At 34.2% G+C, this 16,677-nt stretch overlaps 3 protein-coding genes across 4 annotated transcripts in view; 1 reads left to right on the forward strand and 2 right to left on the reverse strand.

Moving 5' to 3' along the window:
- The window catches only part of UROS (uroporphyrinogen III synthase), a 136,327-nt gene extending 126,335 nt beyond the window's left edge, over nt 1–9,992 (reverse strand). The window contains exon 1 of the mRNA XM_081954819.1: nt 9,864–9,992. The gene's annotated coding sequence lies outside the window, so the exon portion shown is untranslated. The remainder of the gene's footprint in view (nt 1–9,863) is intronic.
- Nucleotides 1–10,067, forward strand: part of FANK1 (fibronectin type III and ankyrin repeat domains 1) — a 48,219-nt gene extending 38,152 nt beyond the window's left edge. For both annotated transcript variants that reach the window (XM_081954810.1, XM_081954811.1), the window contains exons 8-12: nt 1,672–1,815; nt 5,769–5,846; nt 5,942–5,986; nt 6,083–6,202; nt 9,939–10,067. In XM_081954810.1, the coding sequence (XP_081810936.1) occupies nt 1,672–1,815; nt 5,769–5,846; nt 5,942–5,986; nt 6,083–6,184 (369 nt within the window). In that variant the 3' untranslated portion in view covers nt 6,185–6,202; nt 9,939–10,067. The remainder of the gene's footprint in view (nt 1–1,671; nt 1,816–5,768; nt 5,847–5,941; nt 5,987–6,082; nt 6,203–9,938) is intronic.
- Nucleotides 10,068–10,790: 723 nt separating this feature from the next.
- The window catches only part of ADAM12 (ADAM metallopeptidase domain 12), a 294,296-nt gene continuing 288,409 nt past the window's right edge, over nt 10,791–16,677 (reverse strand). Inside the window, exon 23 of the mRNA XM_081954809.1 lies at nt 10,791–16,559. Within this exon, the coding sequence (XP_081810935.1) occupies nt 16,499–16,559 (61 nt within the window). The 3' untranslated portion in view covers nt 10,791–16,498. The remainder of the gene's footprint in view (nt 16,560–16,677) is intronic.

The following is a 16,677-nucleotide window of genomic DNA, read 5'->3' on the forward strand; positions in this document are numbered from 1 at the left end:
CTAATGCTGCAATATCTTTTAGCCGTAATAAGGTTATAAAGAATCCATTTATGTTGTCCAGTTATCAATTCCATGTACTAAGTATATAGTTCAAAATAACAGTATCCTCTGAAAAATTTAGCTTCTGGCACACAGTCATTTATGTGATCTATTACTTTCTCCCAAATCTTGGTAAGTGTCGGATATTGGAGAAACGTGTTTTAAAGAAACATCACCAACAAAATGCTGTTTTTGACAGTCCCTTTCTATACAAATGTAATAGAGATCAATAAATTCTGAATATTATGTTGTTGTTGTATAACTTGCAATTTCAGATCGATTGACACCCTTGCTATTGAATTTAATATGTTTTCCTGTTGTCTAGATTATATAGGAGCCTCTAGTTCTTTTTCCACTCATTTCTTAACATCTGCATATTGTATTGATTTATTATAAAAACTAATATGGTTTTAAAGAATTTAAGAAGTTGTTCTAGCATCTCAGGTGTCTTCACCTCCATCCAATTTTTCCATTTCACCCCCCTTTTCCCAATTTCTCCATAAATTTGCATGGGAAAAAGAGTTAAGCCTTCTTTATTAGCCATACATGCTCTAACTTTCTCAGCATCCTAATTGTTTCTAGAGATTAATGAGTTTTAGTATATTTAGATACTAATATTGTCCAACCAAAAGATATCAATATATACATATACATACGTGAATACAGTTACATATACCTATCCTTCAAAGTTGCCCAAATCGGAAAATTAACACCAACTGTTCACTTCAGTATTTAATACTTTACTATAGGTTAGCATGATGATATAGCTCCAGGTTCAGAAAACCAAATCCCCATTAATTGATAATTGCATTTTCTGTAAAGATATTTCATATTGAAGAATATCGTAAAAATCATCTACATTAATAATTTATTTTCTGATAATATTTTCCAGGTATATAAACTGGGATTCCTCTCAGAATATAAATTAATCTGAGAATAATACTCATTTTGAGAGCATTCATCTTTCTCCAAAGGGTAAAGTTGAATGATAATAATCAGTCTGAAGAAACCTAATTTATTCATATTGCATGTTACTAAATTATATTCTATATAAACTGTTAAATGTAAGTTAAAATTATTATTCATACAGCTTTTTAAACTATTACATGGATCTTGTCCATTGTTACTATTGTTACTTTTATTAATCTGTTTTTATCAACAACATGGTCTTGTATCTAGAGATGACAGTAGTGATACCCCTGTTGTCTGCACAAAGGGAAATGAAAACAATAGGTGTTAAAATTAAAGATATGCTAAAGATAGTAAAGCTAGTTGGTCAATTCTTGTTTTAATGAATGAATCAACTGATCCAAAATAGTAGGCCCAGCACCTGCGGGGAGCACCAGGAAATAAAAAACTCTGAAAGACAGTAAAATGTAAAATGAGACTGTTCAACTGGCAGGAAAAAGAACTCACAATGTCAAGTGGCAGGAGAAAAAAATAGAAGAAATAGTTTCTGAGGCAGGACATAGTGAGGACAGGAGATTGAATTAGTTTAATATAGGAAAGATTGAAAAAGTTGTTAAAGACAAAAAGATCAAGACTGTGTAAAGCAAACTTTAAAAGGAAATAAAAGATGCAGGTGCTATTCAGAATAACCTTTTGGTTATGGCTTTTCTATATCTGCAACAGGTTGACCCTAGAGATTCTGGCTTGGAATGGACTCCACTTTTGAGATTATGTGCATTATCAGGAAAAACAGATGTAGCCACAATTTTAATAAATGCTGGAGCTGATGTGAACGTAAAAGATAAGGATGGCAAGACATCTCTGATGGTATGCTGAACTGCTAAGTAACATGTCAGAGTGTTTCTCAATAAGGAGGGTGAGAGAGTCTTGAATGGTTTCAAACATTCCCAAGTCTCAAACTCCTCACTTCATTATTCTCTATTAAGTCCACCTTAATTCACAATTAATTCAAAGGTAAGTAAGGAAATATGGATCATCCTCCTAATTCAAAATGATGCAGAAAGTCTTTTTTTTTGTACTGCACATGTGCCAGGGCTGTCTTGATTATCACCTGTCTCCAAGAAAAAAATATTGGTTTATAAGTACGGAAAGGATTTCTAGTCTAGAAAAACAGCAGAATGCTCCTTCCTCTTGTATCAGCTTGAGCACACCCTTTTGTTCTTGTTTTAGATTTCTTGCAGGAAAAACAAGAAAATGATTTCTTGCATATCTGATTGATAGAATGTAGAGAATTCTCGGTGATAGCACTTAAATTCTGCTGTGGGAAGTAGGAATCTCCTAATAGCCTTTCACCATTTTGTCATGTTGTTCTTATTTAGAATAACAATGTTGCTGCATTGTACGTGGTTGTTTTTAAGTCCACTGAATGATGTGTGATAAAACAAATGTGTACATACACAAGGATATGATGTGCAGGCTATTTTAGAACATATATTCAAATCTCAGTCAGAGTGATGTCTGTGAAATGCCATAGCTTTCTGTTTAGCCTATATTTATTTGGGAAGTATACTACTGTCAAGAATAGGTGCTTGTGGGTGGGTAGATGGAGGAGTAAATTATGACATGTCCATCATGAAATATTATGACATGTGTTTCCATCAGAAGCTGTTACAATTATATCATTGCATAATACATATGATTATGACCCTACATTTTGACATTATCATGGCTTGTTTTGGATATGCTTTCAAAGAGTTCCAGAACTCCTAACTTCATCAACTTGTATTTGGGAAAAAAAAACATTGACTCTTACTGGCAACCCAATGGACTAATTTTAATCAAGCTCAGGAAAAATGCTTGAACATTATATTATTATATTTTTCATGTTGTTATCCTTTGCTGCTGTGAAAAAAATGTAGTTTTCAGTTACAACTTATTTTCCATAATAGGAGAGGGATTATTATTTATCTTAAAATATATGGGATCATTTGAGTGTCCCATAAACCAAATAATAAACTAAAGCATATCAATTTGCATACTTAATCAGGTAGCCAGCATGACTGTTTGTGGCTATGTGTGGTATCATTACTAATTAGTTCTAAGTATCATCAGTAATTAGTGATAGGTATAAAACTTTCAAAGAAAGTATTGTATATCTTTAACATTTCCAATTAATTACACTATGAGCATTGATTTGTGCATATTTGTCAATTTATGTTCACTTGAAATTTGTTTATTATGACTATTGTATCATTCTATACTTACCATTTGATTATATACAAGAAGCAGTAGATTTATTTTAAAATAAAAGTAAAAACATTTTATTTATTGAATTATGTGACGGCACATCTCACATAGATGATTCTGGATGGTTAAAAGCACAAACACAGTATCCCTTTCTTGCTAAGATAAAGCGAGGATCCCCACTCATCAGAACAAAACAAAACCTTCAACAGGAGCAGAACAAACTTAACCTTCTGACCCAAATATCTGGGGAAATTTGCATGATAGTTGTTCAGTCTATATTTGTATAAACATGGGTGGAAAGCCTGCCAGATATCATGTATTATTCCTATTTGTCTGTAGGAACATAATCTATGCCTGAATCAGAACATTATTTCTTACCATTACCAAGCTCAAGGCATTTTCAAAACATGACTTCATTTCCTCTTAGATTTCTCCTTCCAAGGCATTTTATATCAAAATCAGTTTTTCTGGTTTATTGCATGAAATAGAGTAGTCTGAGTAGGTTCAGATATTTCTTTAATGGGATGAAGCTTCTTATTCCTTGTTGGAAATTCATCTTTCTGAGCCACTGCATTTGTAGATGTTATAAAGATCAAAAGGCACTCTGTCATGTTTTACCCCAATCAACATAGTGAGCAAGTATTTTTCTGCACTTAAAAATAGGTGTTTGGGATGGTACTTTAATGATGTGGGGAAGAGGAAGCATATACACTATAGTTCTGCCAAATTCTGATTGCTGATTAATATCTAGTTCCCTCCTATAGAGGCCTGTTTTACTACCTCTATAAAACTATCGACAGAATTCTTAGAAAGCTGTGGAATTCAATATACTTATATATTCTCTGTTGCTGGAGAATAGATGAGTTATAGTGATCTTGCAAATTGCATTTTTAGGAACATACATATGTTTTAAACGTATAGTGCAAAGAGAACATGTAAATGGAATCAGTGTATTTGGAAATACTCCTATTAAACAAGAAAACACATTAATGATTTCTGTTCAGTTTTTTTGTTGAGTGCCCAAATTTGCCACAATAAAATCCTAAGATTTTCATGCTACTGGGTCTGCTGGCCGCCTATGGTGATTTGCCGCAGCCAACTTTCCACAGGACAACTCACTGCAGGACAAGAGTTATTAATATCAAAGAAATGGTGGAATAGAATCACTAAAGAAAGGATGCAAAAGAGGTGGGACAGAATGAAATGTGAGTGGTAAAAATTAAGATATTTTTTTTATTTTAAATAATTAAGTAGAATTGTTAAGTTGTTTCGTGGCGAGTTGGCCGTAGTAAATTCACTGTGACAAGTTGTCTCATTCTGCTGCTGGCCTGTTTTTTTATGCAGGAAATTGGCCATTCTTGCCTTTTTATCTGTCTTTGGCAGAAACACAAAATTGAAAGGCAATAGAACAAGCAGCAGTCGAGAATATGATACTGTGCTTATGCCCAAGGCAGAAAAGGAAGAAATCTTGTTGATTTCTCTAGAATAACATTTTAATATTAGGTAATGCCTATATTATCTCAGTTGTCCTTATATAACAGCACTTATTGACAAAATGCAAACACTGATTTTCACTGAAGAGAAAGAGAGTTGTGTATTTGTTCTCTGGAGAATTCTATTTCTTTTGAATCTTTTCTGTGAGGGAAACTTTATGCAGAGAAACAATTTTCAGATATAAACAACAAAAAAGAAATGACAACTGAGGAGAAGTTCATGAAGAAGAAAATTCCATTTGGAAATTGACTATAAATGAATAAAGACTCACCAAAAAGTCAAATAAAGTTAAATAAAGCCTCACCAAAAAGTAAAGTCCAATGTAATGGTCTCAATTTCTAGTGACATTAGGTACATATGTGCATATGTAAATATTTCAGCAATATTTAGTACCGCATTATAAAGCCTTAGTAAGACCATAGTGAAATACTGCCTCCAGTTTTGGTCCCACATTAGAAAAAAGATGTTGAGACTTGGGAAAAAGTGCAAAGAAGAGCACCTAAAATGATTAAAGGCCTGGAGACAAATACATATGAAGAATTGGATATGGCCTGTCTAGAGAAAAGAAGGATTAAGGGGTGACATGATAGCAGTATTCCAATATTTGAGGGGCTGCCACTTCCTAACAGTGAGGACAATTAACCAGTGGAACAGCTTGCCTTCAGAAGTTATAGGTATGTTGTCACTTTTAAGAAAAGACTGACAGCCACCTATCTGAAATGGTATATGGTCTCCTGCTTGAGCAGGGGGTCCCTTTCAGGTCTATTCTTATTGAAAGATAACAATACAGAGTTTGTCAGATTCTTTGAGTACTTTTCAGATCACAAATTTGCTACGTAAGAAATTGAAGGAATTCCTCATGTAAGATCTCATTCAATGAACATATTTATTTTCAACACATTAGCACCTTTGCATATTTTCATTGCAAAAGACAAACAGCATATGAGATTCGGGGAGTGTTTATATGCAAGTGGCATTTAGTATGTATTTTGTCTTGTGCAAAAAATCTCCAATAAGTTCCCCAGTTACTGAAAAACATGTAATATTAAATGATGTATCTTTCTTTCCTTGCCTTATAGGTGGCAGCTTTAAATAATCATGAAGATTTGGTTGCATTATTATTAGAGAAGGGAGCAGATCCTGATATTAAAAATGAGGTATTATATTTCTCTCTCTCCGCATACAATACCTACCTACATAGTACATAAAGAGTAAGTTGAATGTGTCATTTTTTGATGTGTTATTTTTTCAGTTTGGTAAGGGCGCTCTGGATATGGCCAAAGGCTTGAACAGACAGGTAGGAATCTATCTTTCTTGAATTAATCATTTCTAGTTTTTTAAACATTCTTTATCCTCTGGTGATTAACTTGCTATTTCTTCCTTTTTTTTAAAGAGTGTGGTTTCAATAATAGAAGAAAAGAAAAAGCAATTAAGCAATACAGGTGTTGATCTTGCACCTACCCCTTCCCTGTTATTTGAAGAAAGTGCATCTTAATCTTTTTTTCCCAGGAAGGTGAGACTATGAAGATTGATTTCTGCTTGGTTTTTTTTTTCCTGTAAGGTTTTTTAAAATCATTCTTGGACACTTTGATTAAAACGTTTCCTTCTTGAGGATTTTCTCTGGCATTTTACATTTATCTGAATTTTAAAACGGTCTTTCTTTAATGATGTTTTTATAGTAATAGTATGTTCTTCTATCCTTTGGAGATTGATTTTAAAACTCAAATGCTAGTTACAATTAGCACAACTCAATGTGGAGTTTGTCACATGATATGTCCCGCTTGAATTTTTCACTAGCTGGATAGGAACTATGGAATCTGGGCACTTTAATTCTTTTACCAACCATGATCCTATTTAATGTCAATGAAAACATTTTCTGCTGGGAAAGTAGATGCTATTAAAGGTATATGTCTAGGACATAGCAAAAAAATAAATAAATCACCCTGCTCCTATCATATGCTTATTCCCGCTGCCCCTCCCCCAGCTACCTGGATCCTCTATTTTTTTTTCAAGAATCAAGCAGCCAATGGCAAACTGTAACAACCAGTTTATCAAAGCAACCAATGCCAGGGAATTGCAGTGCAAGGTTTTAGTGTAACAGGTTTTCTGCAATGAAACGCATTGAGAATAGCAATTGACAGAGTAGGAAATAGCTTATGGTTAGGATCTTGAACATAATCCTAACGACTGCTCATATAATTCTGAGTACTTAAGGCTAGTGTAGCTTTACATCAGGAAGGATTTAGTAGTTGTAACTTGGCCTTATATAAAGAGGCAGTTTGAAGCACAAATCACAGTCCCCATAATAAAGCATGCAATCCTAACAGACACTTAAGACTGAGAGAATACTATTGACTATATAAAAGTGGGATTTATTTCTGAGTGAACATTCATTGGGGTGCTCTTTTAGGGCATTAGACTGTTCAGACCTCTCTCTGAATATATTTCATTGAACTTAAATGGAAATTCTGGTTAGATGTTTGGAATTGTGTTGTAAAATACAATTTGCAATTGTAAATAGTTAATAAAATCAATGTTTTTTGATTGAAAAAAATAATTTGTTCTTACATGGCCAAACTGAATTTGTATCTATATGTAGAGTGTTCTCCAAATACTATATTCCTGTTTAAAGGTGAGAGTCAATGTAGCCAGCATTTCTAATATTTCTCTTAAAGCCTGACATCCCCAAGCCATTAGAAATCTACTGGGATTTCCATTTGGATTCAACACTTATTTTGATCTAATGAACTAGGTAGGAATGGATTCATAGCCATTTTTCTTCCTATATCCTAAAGTCAATGGAAGAAATACAACCTTTTTTTTTCACAGACATTTGAGTCTAAAATCTATTCATAAAACTTAGGCATATTTTCTACCTATATTTTGTTTTGCTTTATGAAATGCAATGCATGATGCAGTTTAAGTTACAGTCTTATGGGCTTAGAGAGGTCACTCTATGACTATAGAATATGACATATTTCATTATCTGGGGCAGAGAGAAGGAAGACCAAGCATGGAAGAGATTCAATCTTGAAACTGCCATATATAGCTCATAATAATTTATTTAAAACCTCAGTTGTCCAATTTTGGAACTGATGTCAAAGGAAGAAAACAGAGATAGGTAAATGGACCAACTATCAGTATACTAGGAGAGGCTGTGCCATATTCCAGACAGAGGAAAGGAGAATTTTATAACCTCTAGAGCTATCTAAAAAGTTACCTGTTGGGAAAAAATATTTTCTGTTGAGAGGTTCCAGAAAAGACTTTGGACCTCTTGTAGATTCCAATGTATAACTCTTTATAATAATCTTCAGGATTGCTCTTTCTAACTAGAAGAGCATAATTACGTCTAAGTTTTTCATAACATTTTTGCAGTAAAACATCCTCCCCTTGTTCTCTTTGTGCCTCCACAAAGGAATAGCAATAAATACAGGAAGATATAAAATGGAAATGAAACAGTTGGAAAAATAATTGGCCCATTCTCATTTGTCTCCCAATTCAACTTGTTGCCTCAAACTGCATTTGCTAAAACAAATTAACATTACTATTACAGCCAAGCTTCATTCAACTGAATATCTTGTACTTTAGCATTCAGTATTTATTCTTAAAAGATAACCCAACATTGGAAAGTTTGAAAGCTCTTCTTCTTTTATGCCAGAATTTGAGCCAAATTTCCATGTTACATCATAAGCACACCATTCATTAAATTCAGATTATGCCATGGTAATTGGATATGAATTTACCTCAGTTGTTCTTTAACATAAGCAACATGAAAGAATCCTTCAAATTATCTTGTTATAGAAGAATCAGTGATGCAAGATAGATCAGATTATAGAACATCAAGCACATAAATAGGAAATAGTTTAAAAACCCAAACTTTTTCTAATCTTGTAAAGATCTACTGTAGCTTTTCTGGGCAGGTCAAGGTTAACAATTATAATTTAAACCATGTGTGATGCAATAGAATCACTGTGGCTGTTTTAAAAAATATTGTTATGATTTTGAATTATGATACTTTAACAAGTATCACTTTGGCAGAGACTTTTGTAGACACAAATGTGTAGAGCTGATTAGTGAGTAACATAAAGCAAACACTAGACTCTCCAAGGGTGTAGATTTATTCTGCCCAGGCCCTTGAGCATTTAGGGATAGAAAAATCAAAACAGATTCAAACTAAGAAGTCCAAGTAATCAAGCAGATGTCTTGCCTCTAGATTTCTCTTTGTTAACCTCTGCTGTTTTTATCTTCTCTTCAAAACTCTGAAACAGAACTGACTTCTAGTAGGCTCAGTTAGGCTGCTTGAAAGTTTTCTGGGGGTCTTGTCTACATGAATTTTGCTTCAGGGGCAGTCTCAGCCAAATTGTTGTCTGTGAATTGTGCAGTATTGTCTGGATAAGTCTCCAACAGCTGAGTCCAGCCTTCCAGGGATATTATTACTTCTATCATTCCAAGAAGAGTGCTCTCACACTTATTAATACATTTTGTATAATATCCTTTTGAATATTCTCTGCAGCATTATAAATGACACCCACCATATGGAGATTTTTAGAAACAGCAGCCCCATATGGTGGTGGTGGTATAAAACAAGTTCACAACAACTCTGCGCAGGAGGGATAGGAAGCTTGAGGCTTTTTAGTTGAGGTTGGATTCCAGTTTGATTGCAAAGCAATAAGAGGAAATAAATTTAGAGTGGCTATCTAGATGTTCTGAATTATTTTCATGTACAGAGGTGAGAGAAGTTGAGATCCTTCTCAGGCTTTCTGAGGTCAAAGCATCCCTGTTGACGTAGATAGCTACAGGATATAGCCAATAAGCAGCAGAGAAAATCCAGGGATGGATTTTTCTCCTCCTGCTATGTAATCCTGTTTTCTGCTTCAGAGAAATAAATATGTCTGATAAATCCATTTGTCCTGATGACTTTAATCATTATTTCAATCACAGTAGCAAAGATTGCTATGACTGAGAAATGTATTGTTCTCTCAGTCAAGATCTTAACAACAGCAACACATTTATATTCAATATAAATTATAATATATGAATAGCATAAACAATATCAGTAGCTTAATAAACATTTGTCTTGCTTCAGGCTGATAACGCTGTAATCACATTTTAATTTTACTCCAACTGTGCCATTAAGATCTTCATATTGAATAAAAGTTAACTTAGTGTCTTACCTGTTAGCAGAAATCTATAGTTTCTCATCTTCCTGCAATTGAAATGATGTGATTATTTTCATATATTTTTTTCAGAACGATAAAAGGATAGTAGTTGATTTCTAAGCTTCCTTTCAATCTTTGTTGTGAACACAGCAATCAGCACCGAGAATTTGTTTAGTATATAAAACATAATTTTCAAGAAGACAATGTTTTATTCTGAAGACATGTACTTTGACCTAGAACCTCTATGCACTCTGAGTGGCATAGAATTTTAACCTAACAAATATTGTCTTTTTTATCAAGTGAACAATAGAAGAAATGCTCAGTGTGATGTCTTCTCTTCCAAAGAAGAAATTGATAAAATTTAGCTGCCTGGCTACTTTTTTCGTAACATTCTGAGGCCATACTTATTAAATTACTGCAAATTGAATTAAAAATTACTGACTTTAAAGAGATTTATTCCTCAATAAGTCTATATACGATTGAATTCTTAAATGTAAAACAAAAATCTTTATTCTTAGTTAAATATGTTGATTTGTAAAGTATGCACTATTTGAACTGCAGAGTAAATAAACATTTATTTCCTCAATAAATCTCAAATTGAAAAACCATTTAATAAAATAAAAAAGTAAGAGTTAATTAAATGTGTATTTACAATTTATTTGATATAAAATACTTAAAAGAATATATAGTATCCTAATATTGAAACATATCGACATACTGTAATAATCTGTATAAAGTCTGGATAGAAAGAAGACAAACTGTAATATAATGTTGTATATCAAATAAAGCAAATATAATTGTAACCATTGTAGAGATGTATTTCATAAAAATGAATGCATTGAATTCTAATATACATTTATAGTGTATAGAATGATTTTGTTAAAATAACCCTACACACATTAAATGGAATAATTAATTTTATTTAATGTAAAAATGTTTCAAAGATCATGATATCAACAGTTCAAATTATACACCAGTTGCTATTCCTCTAGTAAAGAACAAATTGTGTTAGGATCTTTTGTTCCATAGGATGAGTCCTAACGGCAACTCACATTGCATCTCATGCAATCCATTTCTTATTGTCAAACATGTCTGTACAATAAATACTCAGCATAAAAATCTTGATTTTGGGATAGGTGCAACTCCTAAAATTGCTGCATGTGCTTTCAAATCTTCTCTGTCTTTTCTTGTTGCATTACCTTTAATTTCAAAAATATTTTAAATTTACTGATAGTTCATTTGCTAGAAAGTCAACAGGTTAAATGCAATTAATATATAATCACAGATTGATTATCTGTTTTGATTTAAGTTTGAAGATACCTGAAAGTTATTAATTCTGCTTCCTTCTAAGTTTACGCTTGCAGGTTCCAGTCCAATGCTTTGGAGGAGTAGAAAATAAACCCCTCCTTTTAGATGTCCGAAGAATGGTCGTTATCTCTCATCAGTCTTTCTCAGATCTTTCAACTCTTGTATATTGAGCTTGTTTCCATAGTTTTTAACATCTTTGTCTTTTGAACTCATTCCAATTTGCTGTTATCCTTTTTTTGGAACTGTGGTATCCAGAACTGGACACATTCTGTGTCTATTCTTTTTTTTCCTTTTTACATTAATTGTAGTTCCGAAAATAGTTCATAAGCATTTGTTATGTACCAGTCAAGAGCATTATCCTACCAGTTCTCAATTATTAATGGGGATATAAAATCATTGTATCTAAAGTAGAAAATGTGGTTCAGGTAGTCCAGGGATGTCAAACTCACGACGCGCGGGCCGGATGCGTGACGTGCTGGTCCTGCTCACCCCCCGGTTTAGTAAAGTGGGAAAAGTTGCAATATATTACATGATGACAATGTGACAATGCAAGTTTGACACTCCTGAGGTAGAGTTTGAGGGTACTTGTACCTGCCAACACCTTAAAGATATTCTGGCTTTTTTGGGGCTCACACAATAGCTATGCAGTCTTAGGAAAATGTTTGCACTAAGGAGGTAATGACAGAGGCGTAAAAAAATCAGCAGTGCTCATGCTTTATTCAAATGCTTCTTAGAGTCTACTTTTCTGCTGACCTGTTTTCTGGTCAGTCAATCTTTGACTGTTGTATCTTTAAAACACACCTTTGTTCAGGACTAGGTGAAATGATTTAAGAATTTGAGAGGCAGATAGAGGGTGCAGGCAGGGATTCTAACTGGCTCTGCTTCAGTCAGAGTGAAGTGGCAGTAATTGGCTACAACAGGGTTGGAATCAATCCTACCATGTTTATTATTCCTAGATGTCCCTAGTTCTTTTTCTTTCTCTTTATTAGAAAACAAGTCCAGCAGGACTATGACCATACCAAATAATCTTCTGAAAACATGAGTCCTGGAGAACTGCCTCTTTCTAAAGCCGTAACCTCCAAGTATGGAGATTATCATGTCCAAATCACCACCCACCCCTTTTGCCCCAAAGCCCAGCTTCCAATGGCGTGAAGTTTGCTCTCAAGCTGGAGTAGTTCCCAACTGTTTGGAAGAAAAAAAAAGGATGGCTTAATATCCTGCATATCCTAAGATGCCCCAACGCCGACCAACAAAGCCATGATGGATGGCTCTGCTGCTATCCACTGAAAACATCACAGTTTGGGCTAGGCACCTACTTTGGTCAAGATGATGTCTACAAATATCTTATTGAGAAACTAAGAAGGAAGACCTGGTTTCAGGAAATAATAATGTTACAACTGTAGCTGTTCTGACCCCCCTCTCCACGCCTGTGAATAAGCCAGAACACAGGCTTGGCTGTTTGCCACTATTTAATGGAGGATATAGCAAGTCCTTTGGCTGAGAGCCCAGATCACTCACGTGCCAACAGAACAACACAGATAGTCCCCAGAAACAGACATGACTGGAAATACACAGAGCTTCTCAATCACCAATTCCAACGGTTGTTTCCTGCAAATGTCCCCTCCCAACGCCTCACATATAAGCTCTCTTGGGAGGGGCCAATCTACAACCACCTGTGCTAATTATCGTCTGTGAGCCTGCCTACGAAGCTGCTGCTTTCGTTTCTCAGCCTGTCTTACTCTAGCATCAGGGACTGACTGCCTTTGATCCTCCCCACTGCTCCATGCCTCAGGCGCCTCCTGGTGGCCAACCAGCCCCTCTGGTCCCTGCTCTGAATCTGCAACCTGCACAGAGTCTTCCACATCATCCAGGGCAGACTGAAATGATCCCTTGCTGTCTGAGTCCATCAGCAGCTCAAACGGATCCTGCTGGGCCACAACATCTAGCTGTAAAGTTAAAATGATTGATATGCTTTATTGTAATTACGAAAAAGATGCTCTTAAGTTTACTGATTTTATTGACTCCTTTTGTGACAAGGAATAATGGACTTAGTAACAGACACATAGAACTGTGTTTCTTCTCACATATAATGCTAGATAAGATCCAATTGACTGGATCATCTGCTGTTTTTGGTTGTGATGCATTTGACCCCTGCCTAACTTACGTTATGCACATTGCACAAGTGAGACCTAATATTAACTATTACCAATACAGAATTACTTTATTTCTCATGCAGTAGTACACAACCACAGGTCTACCATGCCTGTTAGATTGGGGCACTAAGAATGCATAGTGTCTTCTAACTGAAGGTTGTATCTCTTAAATAGTTTTGCTTCCACTTTTTTTATAAACAGAGAGGGAAAAATGATGGGGAATAAATACAGCACCAAAGAAAGAATAAATCTTATATAGTTTAATATTTTTATAGGCAGTCTTCCTGGGATTCTTGCTAGATGAAATAAATGTCATCTTTTTAATAAGCAATTACAAATTTATATTTAGTGACATTTTCATGGAGAACGGAGGGTCAACTCTCAGAAAACCTATAACGATTTAAGGGGCAGAAAATACGAAGAATCCTAATAGCACTTCCCAAATCTCATTTTAAAAAACAATTCTACAGTCATCAATAACTCTTCCTACTTAGCATAAATATTACATTAATATTTTCCAAATGCCTTATAAATTAAAATATCAATTATTACATTGTAACATATGCAAGGTTTATAAAGCAAATTGTTTTCTAGATAATTCCATTTTGCTTTATTTTGAGATATGGATATTTTTACCTGGTTTCTTCATAGGCATTACTGCTCTTGTTGCCTAGATACAGAGCATAATAATTGGAAAAGTTAAATTATACACCAAAAAAGAAATGAAAATCATTTGGTGCTGGTTCTCTCTATTAGGAAGAAAAGATTAGTGACTTTGATAAATAGTATATTGCATATACAACTGGAATGACCCAAAGGTCTGAAAACTGGTAGCAGTTTTATTTATTAGATGATATTATTGGTCAATTTATAATAAGAGGAAAGATGTAAAATACAGGAATTCAATTGGTTAAGTATTTTTAAGAAAAAGAAAAAAAATAAATGTAGCTCTGTCAATCAAAAATGCAGTTATTTTTTATAAGCTTGCTACACCAAGAACAAATACATTTATCTTAGGCTTCTCAGCTGCTGTTATCCTTTAGATGGTAGGTCAGTAATCCATGCTGCTAATGAAATAAGCCTTGAATTGCTGTTTTGCTAGTTAGCAGGGGAGAAAATAAATGGTACAGACTTTTTGACCGTAAAGAGACAGCAGATAAAATAGCTCACATTTATATAGAGAGGCATGGGAAATTCAATAAATTTTAGGCAGGCAAATTGGAAATGACTGACTTCTCTCTCAGAAATCTAAGTGATCAGTGTTGAATTCTTCAAATTTTTTGGCATGCAACAGCCTGATAGAAGAACTGATTAAATTATTTTTTATAAAATCAGTTGGACATATGGAGATGAAGAGTTAAAAGTGATGGCATGGCAGAGTCACGTGTCTATTACCAAAGAGCTGCAACAACCACAACAGAATGAGTTGTCTGTCTCCTTGTTGCTATCTAGCTGTCTGCTGCTTTTCAATCTAAATATGATAGCTTAACTCAAAACAGTACCTGTATAGGAATCTAGTCTTTGTAAATGCTAAACAATGTACTCAAGCCAACGTTAATGGGTTTTCACAAAACATTTTACTGGGTTGATTCCCCCCCCCCCCTTTTAGTATGAAACACATTTTCGTTACTGTGCACAGCTATTTGTAAGAAATATGTTTTTGAAATATGACTGCTACAGTAATACATTTTTAAAAAGTAAAACTCCTCTACCATGCTGAGTTACTTGTTATTCTGCACATGAAAACATCGTATAAATGGTAAGTACGCATCTGAACTGGGTGTTACGGAACTATAAAGCTGCCTATAGGTTTTGTGGCTATATGGTCTGTTGCACCACAGAGTAAGAAAAGGACAAGCACCTTGTGCTGTATTGGTGGAAACCAGTCATCAAAGTGTGAGCCTCATGGGCATTGTTGTGTACATGCCGATGTTTATATATGTATTCTCGTACACACAGAGATACACTGAGAAAATTGAAAAGTTTGAAAAATGCATTACGATAGAAATTTCACACCATTTCTAATTAAAATGGTCCTCAAAATACAGTACTGTAAAAGCTATTTGAAAATCTATACACTCTTGGAAAACAGGCATTTAACATTACAGTACAGTGAGTTAGGATATATACAGTTATGGCTAACTATATTTTTGTGTATTACAAAGAAGAAATCACTTGTGTTAGTACAATTTATCTGAAGATTTCTCTAACCCATTGTAATTCTGGAACAAGTGACTAATATAGAACTGAAATAAATACTTAATAAGAAACATTCTTGAAAGTCTGTTACACTTGAAAATGGATTCTGGGTACTGTATAAAACTGCTGATTTTGGGATAGTTATTTAAGCCTCAAGAGATAATTCAGTGTATATTTAACGTGGATATGTACCATGATGATGGAGATGAGTTTTGCACAAATCACATTTTGTATTATTTTCTCCAAAAACGGTTATGTTGCATATGCACAGTTCACTAGAGGTAGATTGGATGTCCATTTGGTACATGTGTAATCACAGTGAATTTTTGGTTGCCTTTGCTTACTATAAGCTTTCAAATTATGAGAAAATCTCACAGTATTTTTTGATTTTTGTAAATAGTATTTTCCCATCTTTTTAATGGAATATCAATAGGAACAGCATTGGCAGTTGTTTACTTCATCTTACTGTAAATTGTACCCCCCAAATTAAATTTTGCGTCCAGATTTTGGCAAACAATAGAAAAGATAACTGTATTTGAACTTTCATTGGTCCCTTAAGCTCAGCAATTTTATTTCAGTCCTAGTCAGCATCCTGCAAAGAATAGATCTAAACGGAACAACAAACACTGAGAGGTATTATATAGCCTGCTGTGAAATTTAAAATGAAGGATGGTTCAAGACTGCTTAAACATCATAAAAATGGCTTCCATCCTAGGAAAACTTGATTATGATGAAATAATATTTACTACAGTGCTCTGCACTGTAATAAATATCAGTATAAATTAATAATTTATTAGTACCTGAGCAAGGACGCAAACCCCCTTCACACACTATAGCACCAAAGGCAGTAGCTCAGAGTTCTTAAAACAATGGGATATAGAACATTAAACATTCTATTGGTTGATATAAAAATATTAATTTCCAGCTGAAAAATAGTGCAAACCTCTATTTTTTTCAGAATAAAGATGGTGTTCATCCCCCCCCCCCATTTCATTTCATATAGGCAGCATTGCAGGGCCTAGGCACATGAAGTGGAGGTTTTGGTGCAGGCCTGTTCAACAGAAGAGGGTTAAGGGACAAAAAGACAAAATAAATACATGAAAATTGGGAATTACTAAGACATTTACTTATTAAATAAACAATTGCTACTTATAGGAATAGGCATGCAA

Source organism: Natrix helvetica (assembly GCF_964273705.1).
Source record: "Natrix helvetica genome assembly, chromosome: 5".
Classification (NCBI taxonomy): Eukaryota; Metazoa; Chordata; class Lepidosauria; order Squamata; family Natricidae; genus Natrix; species Natrix helvetica.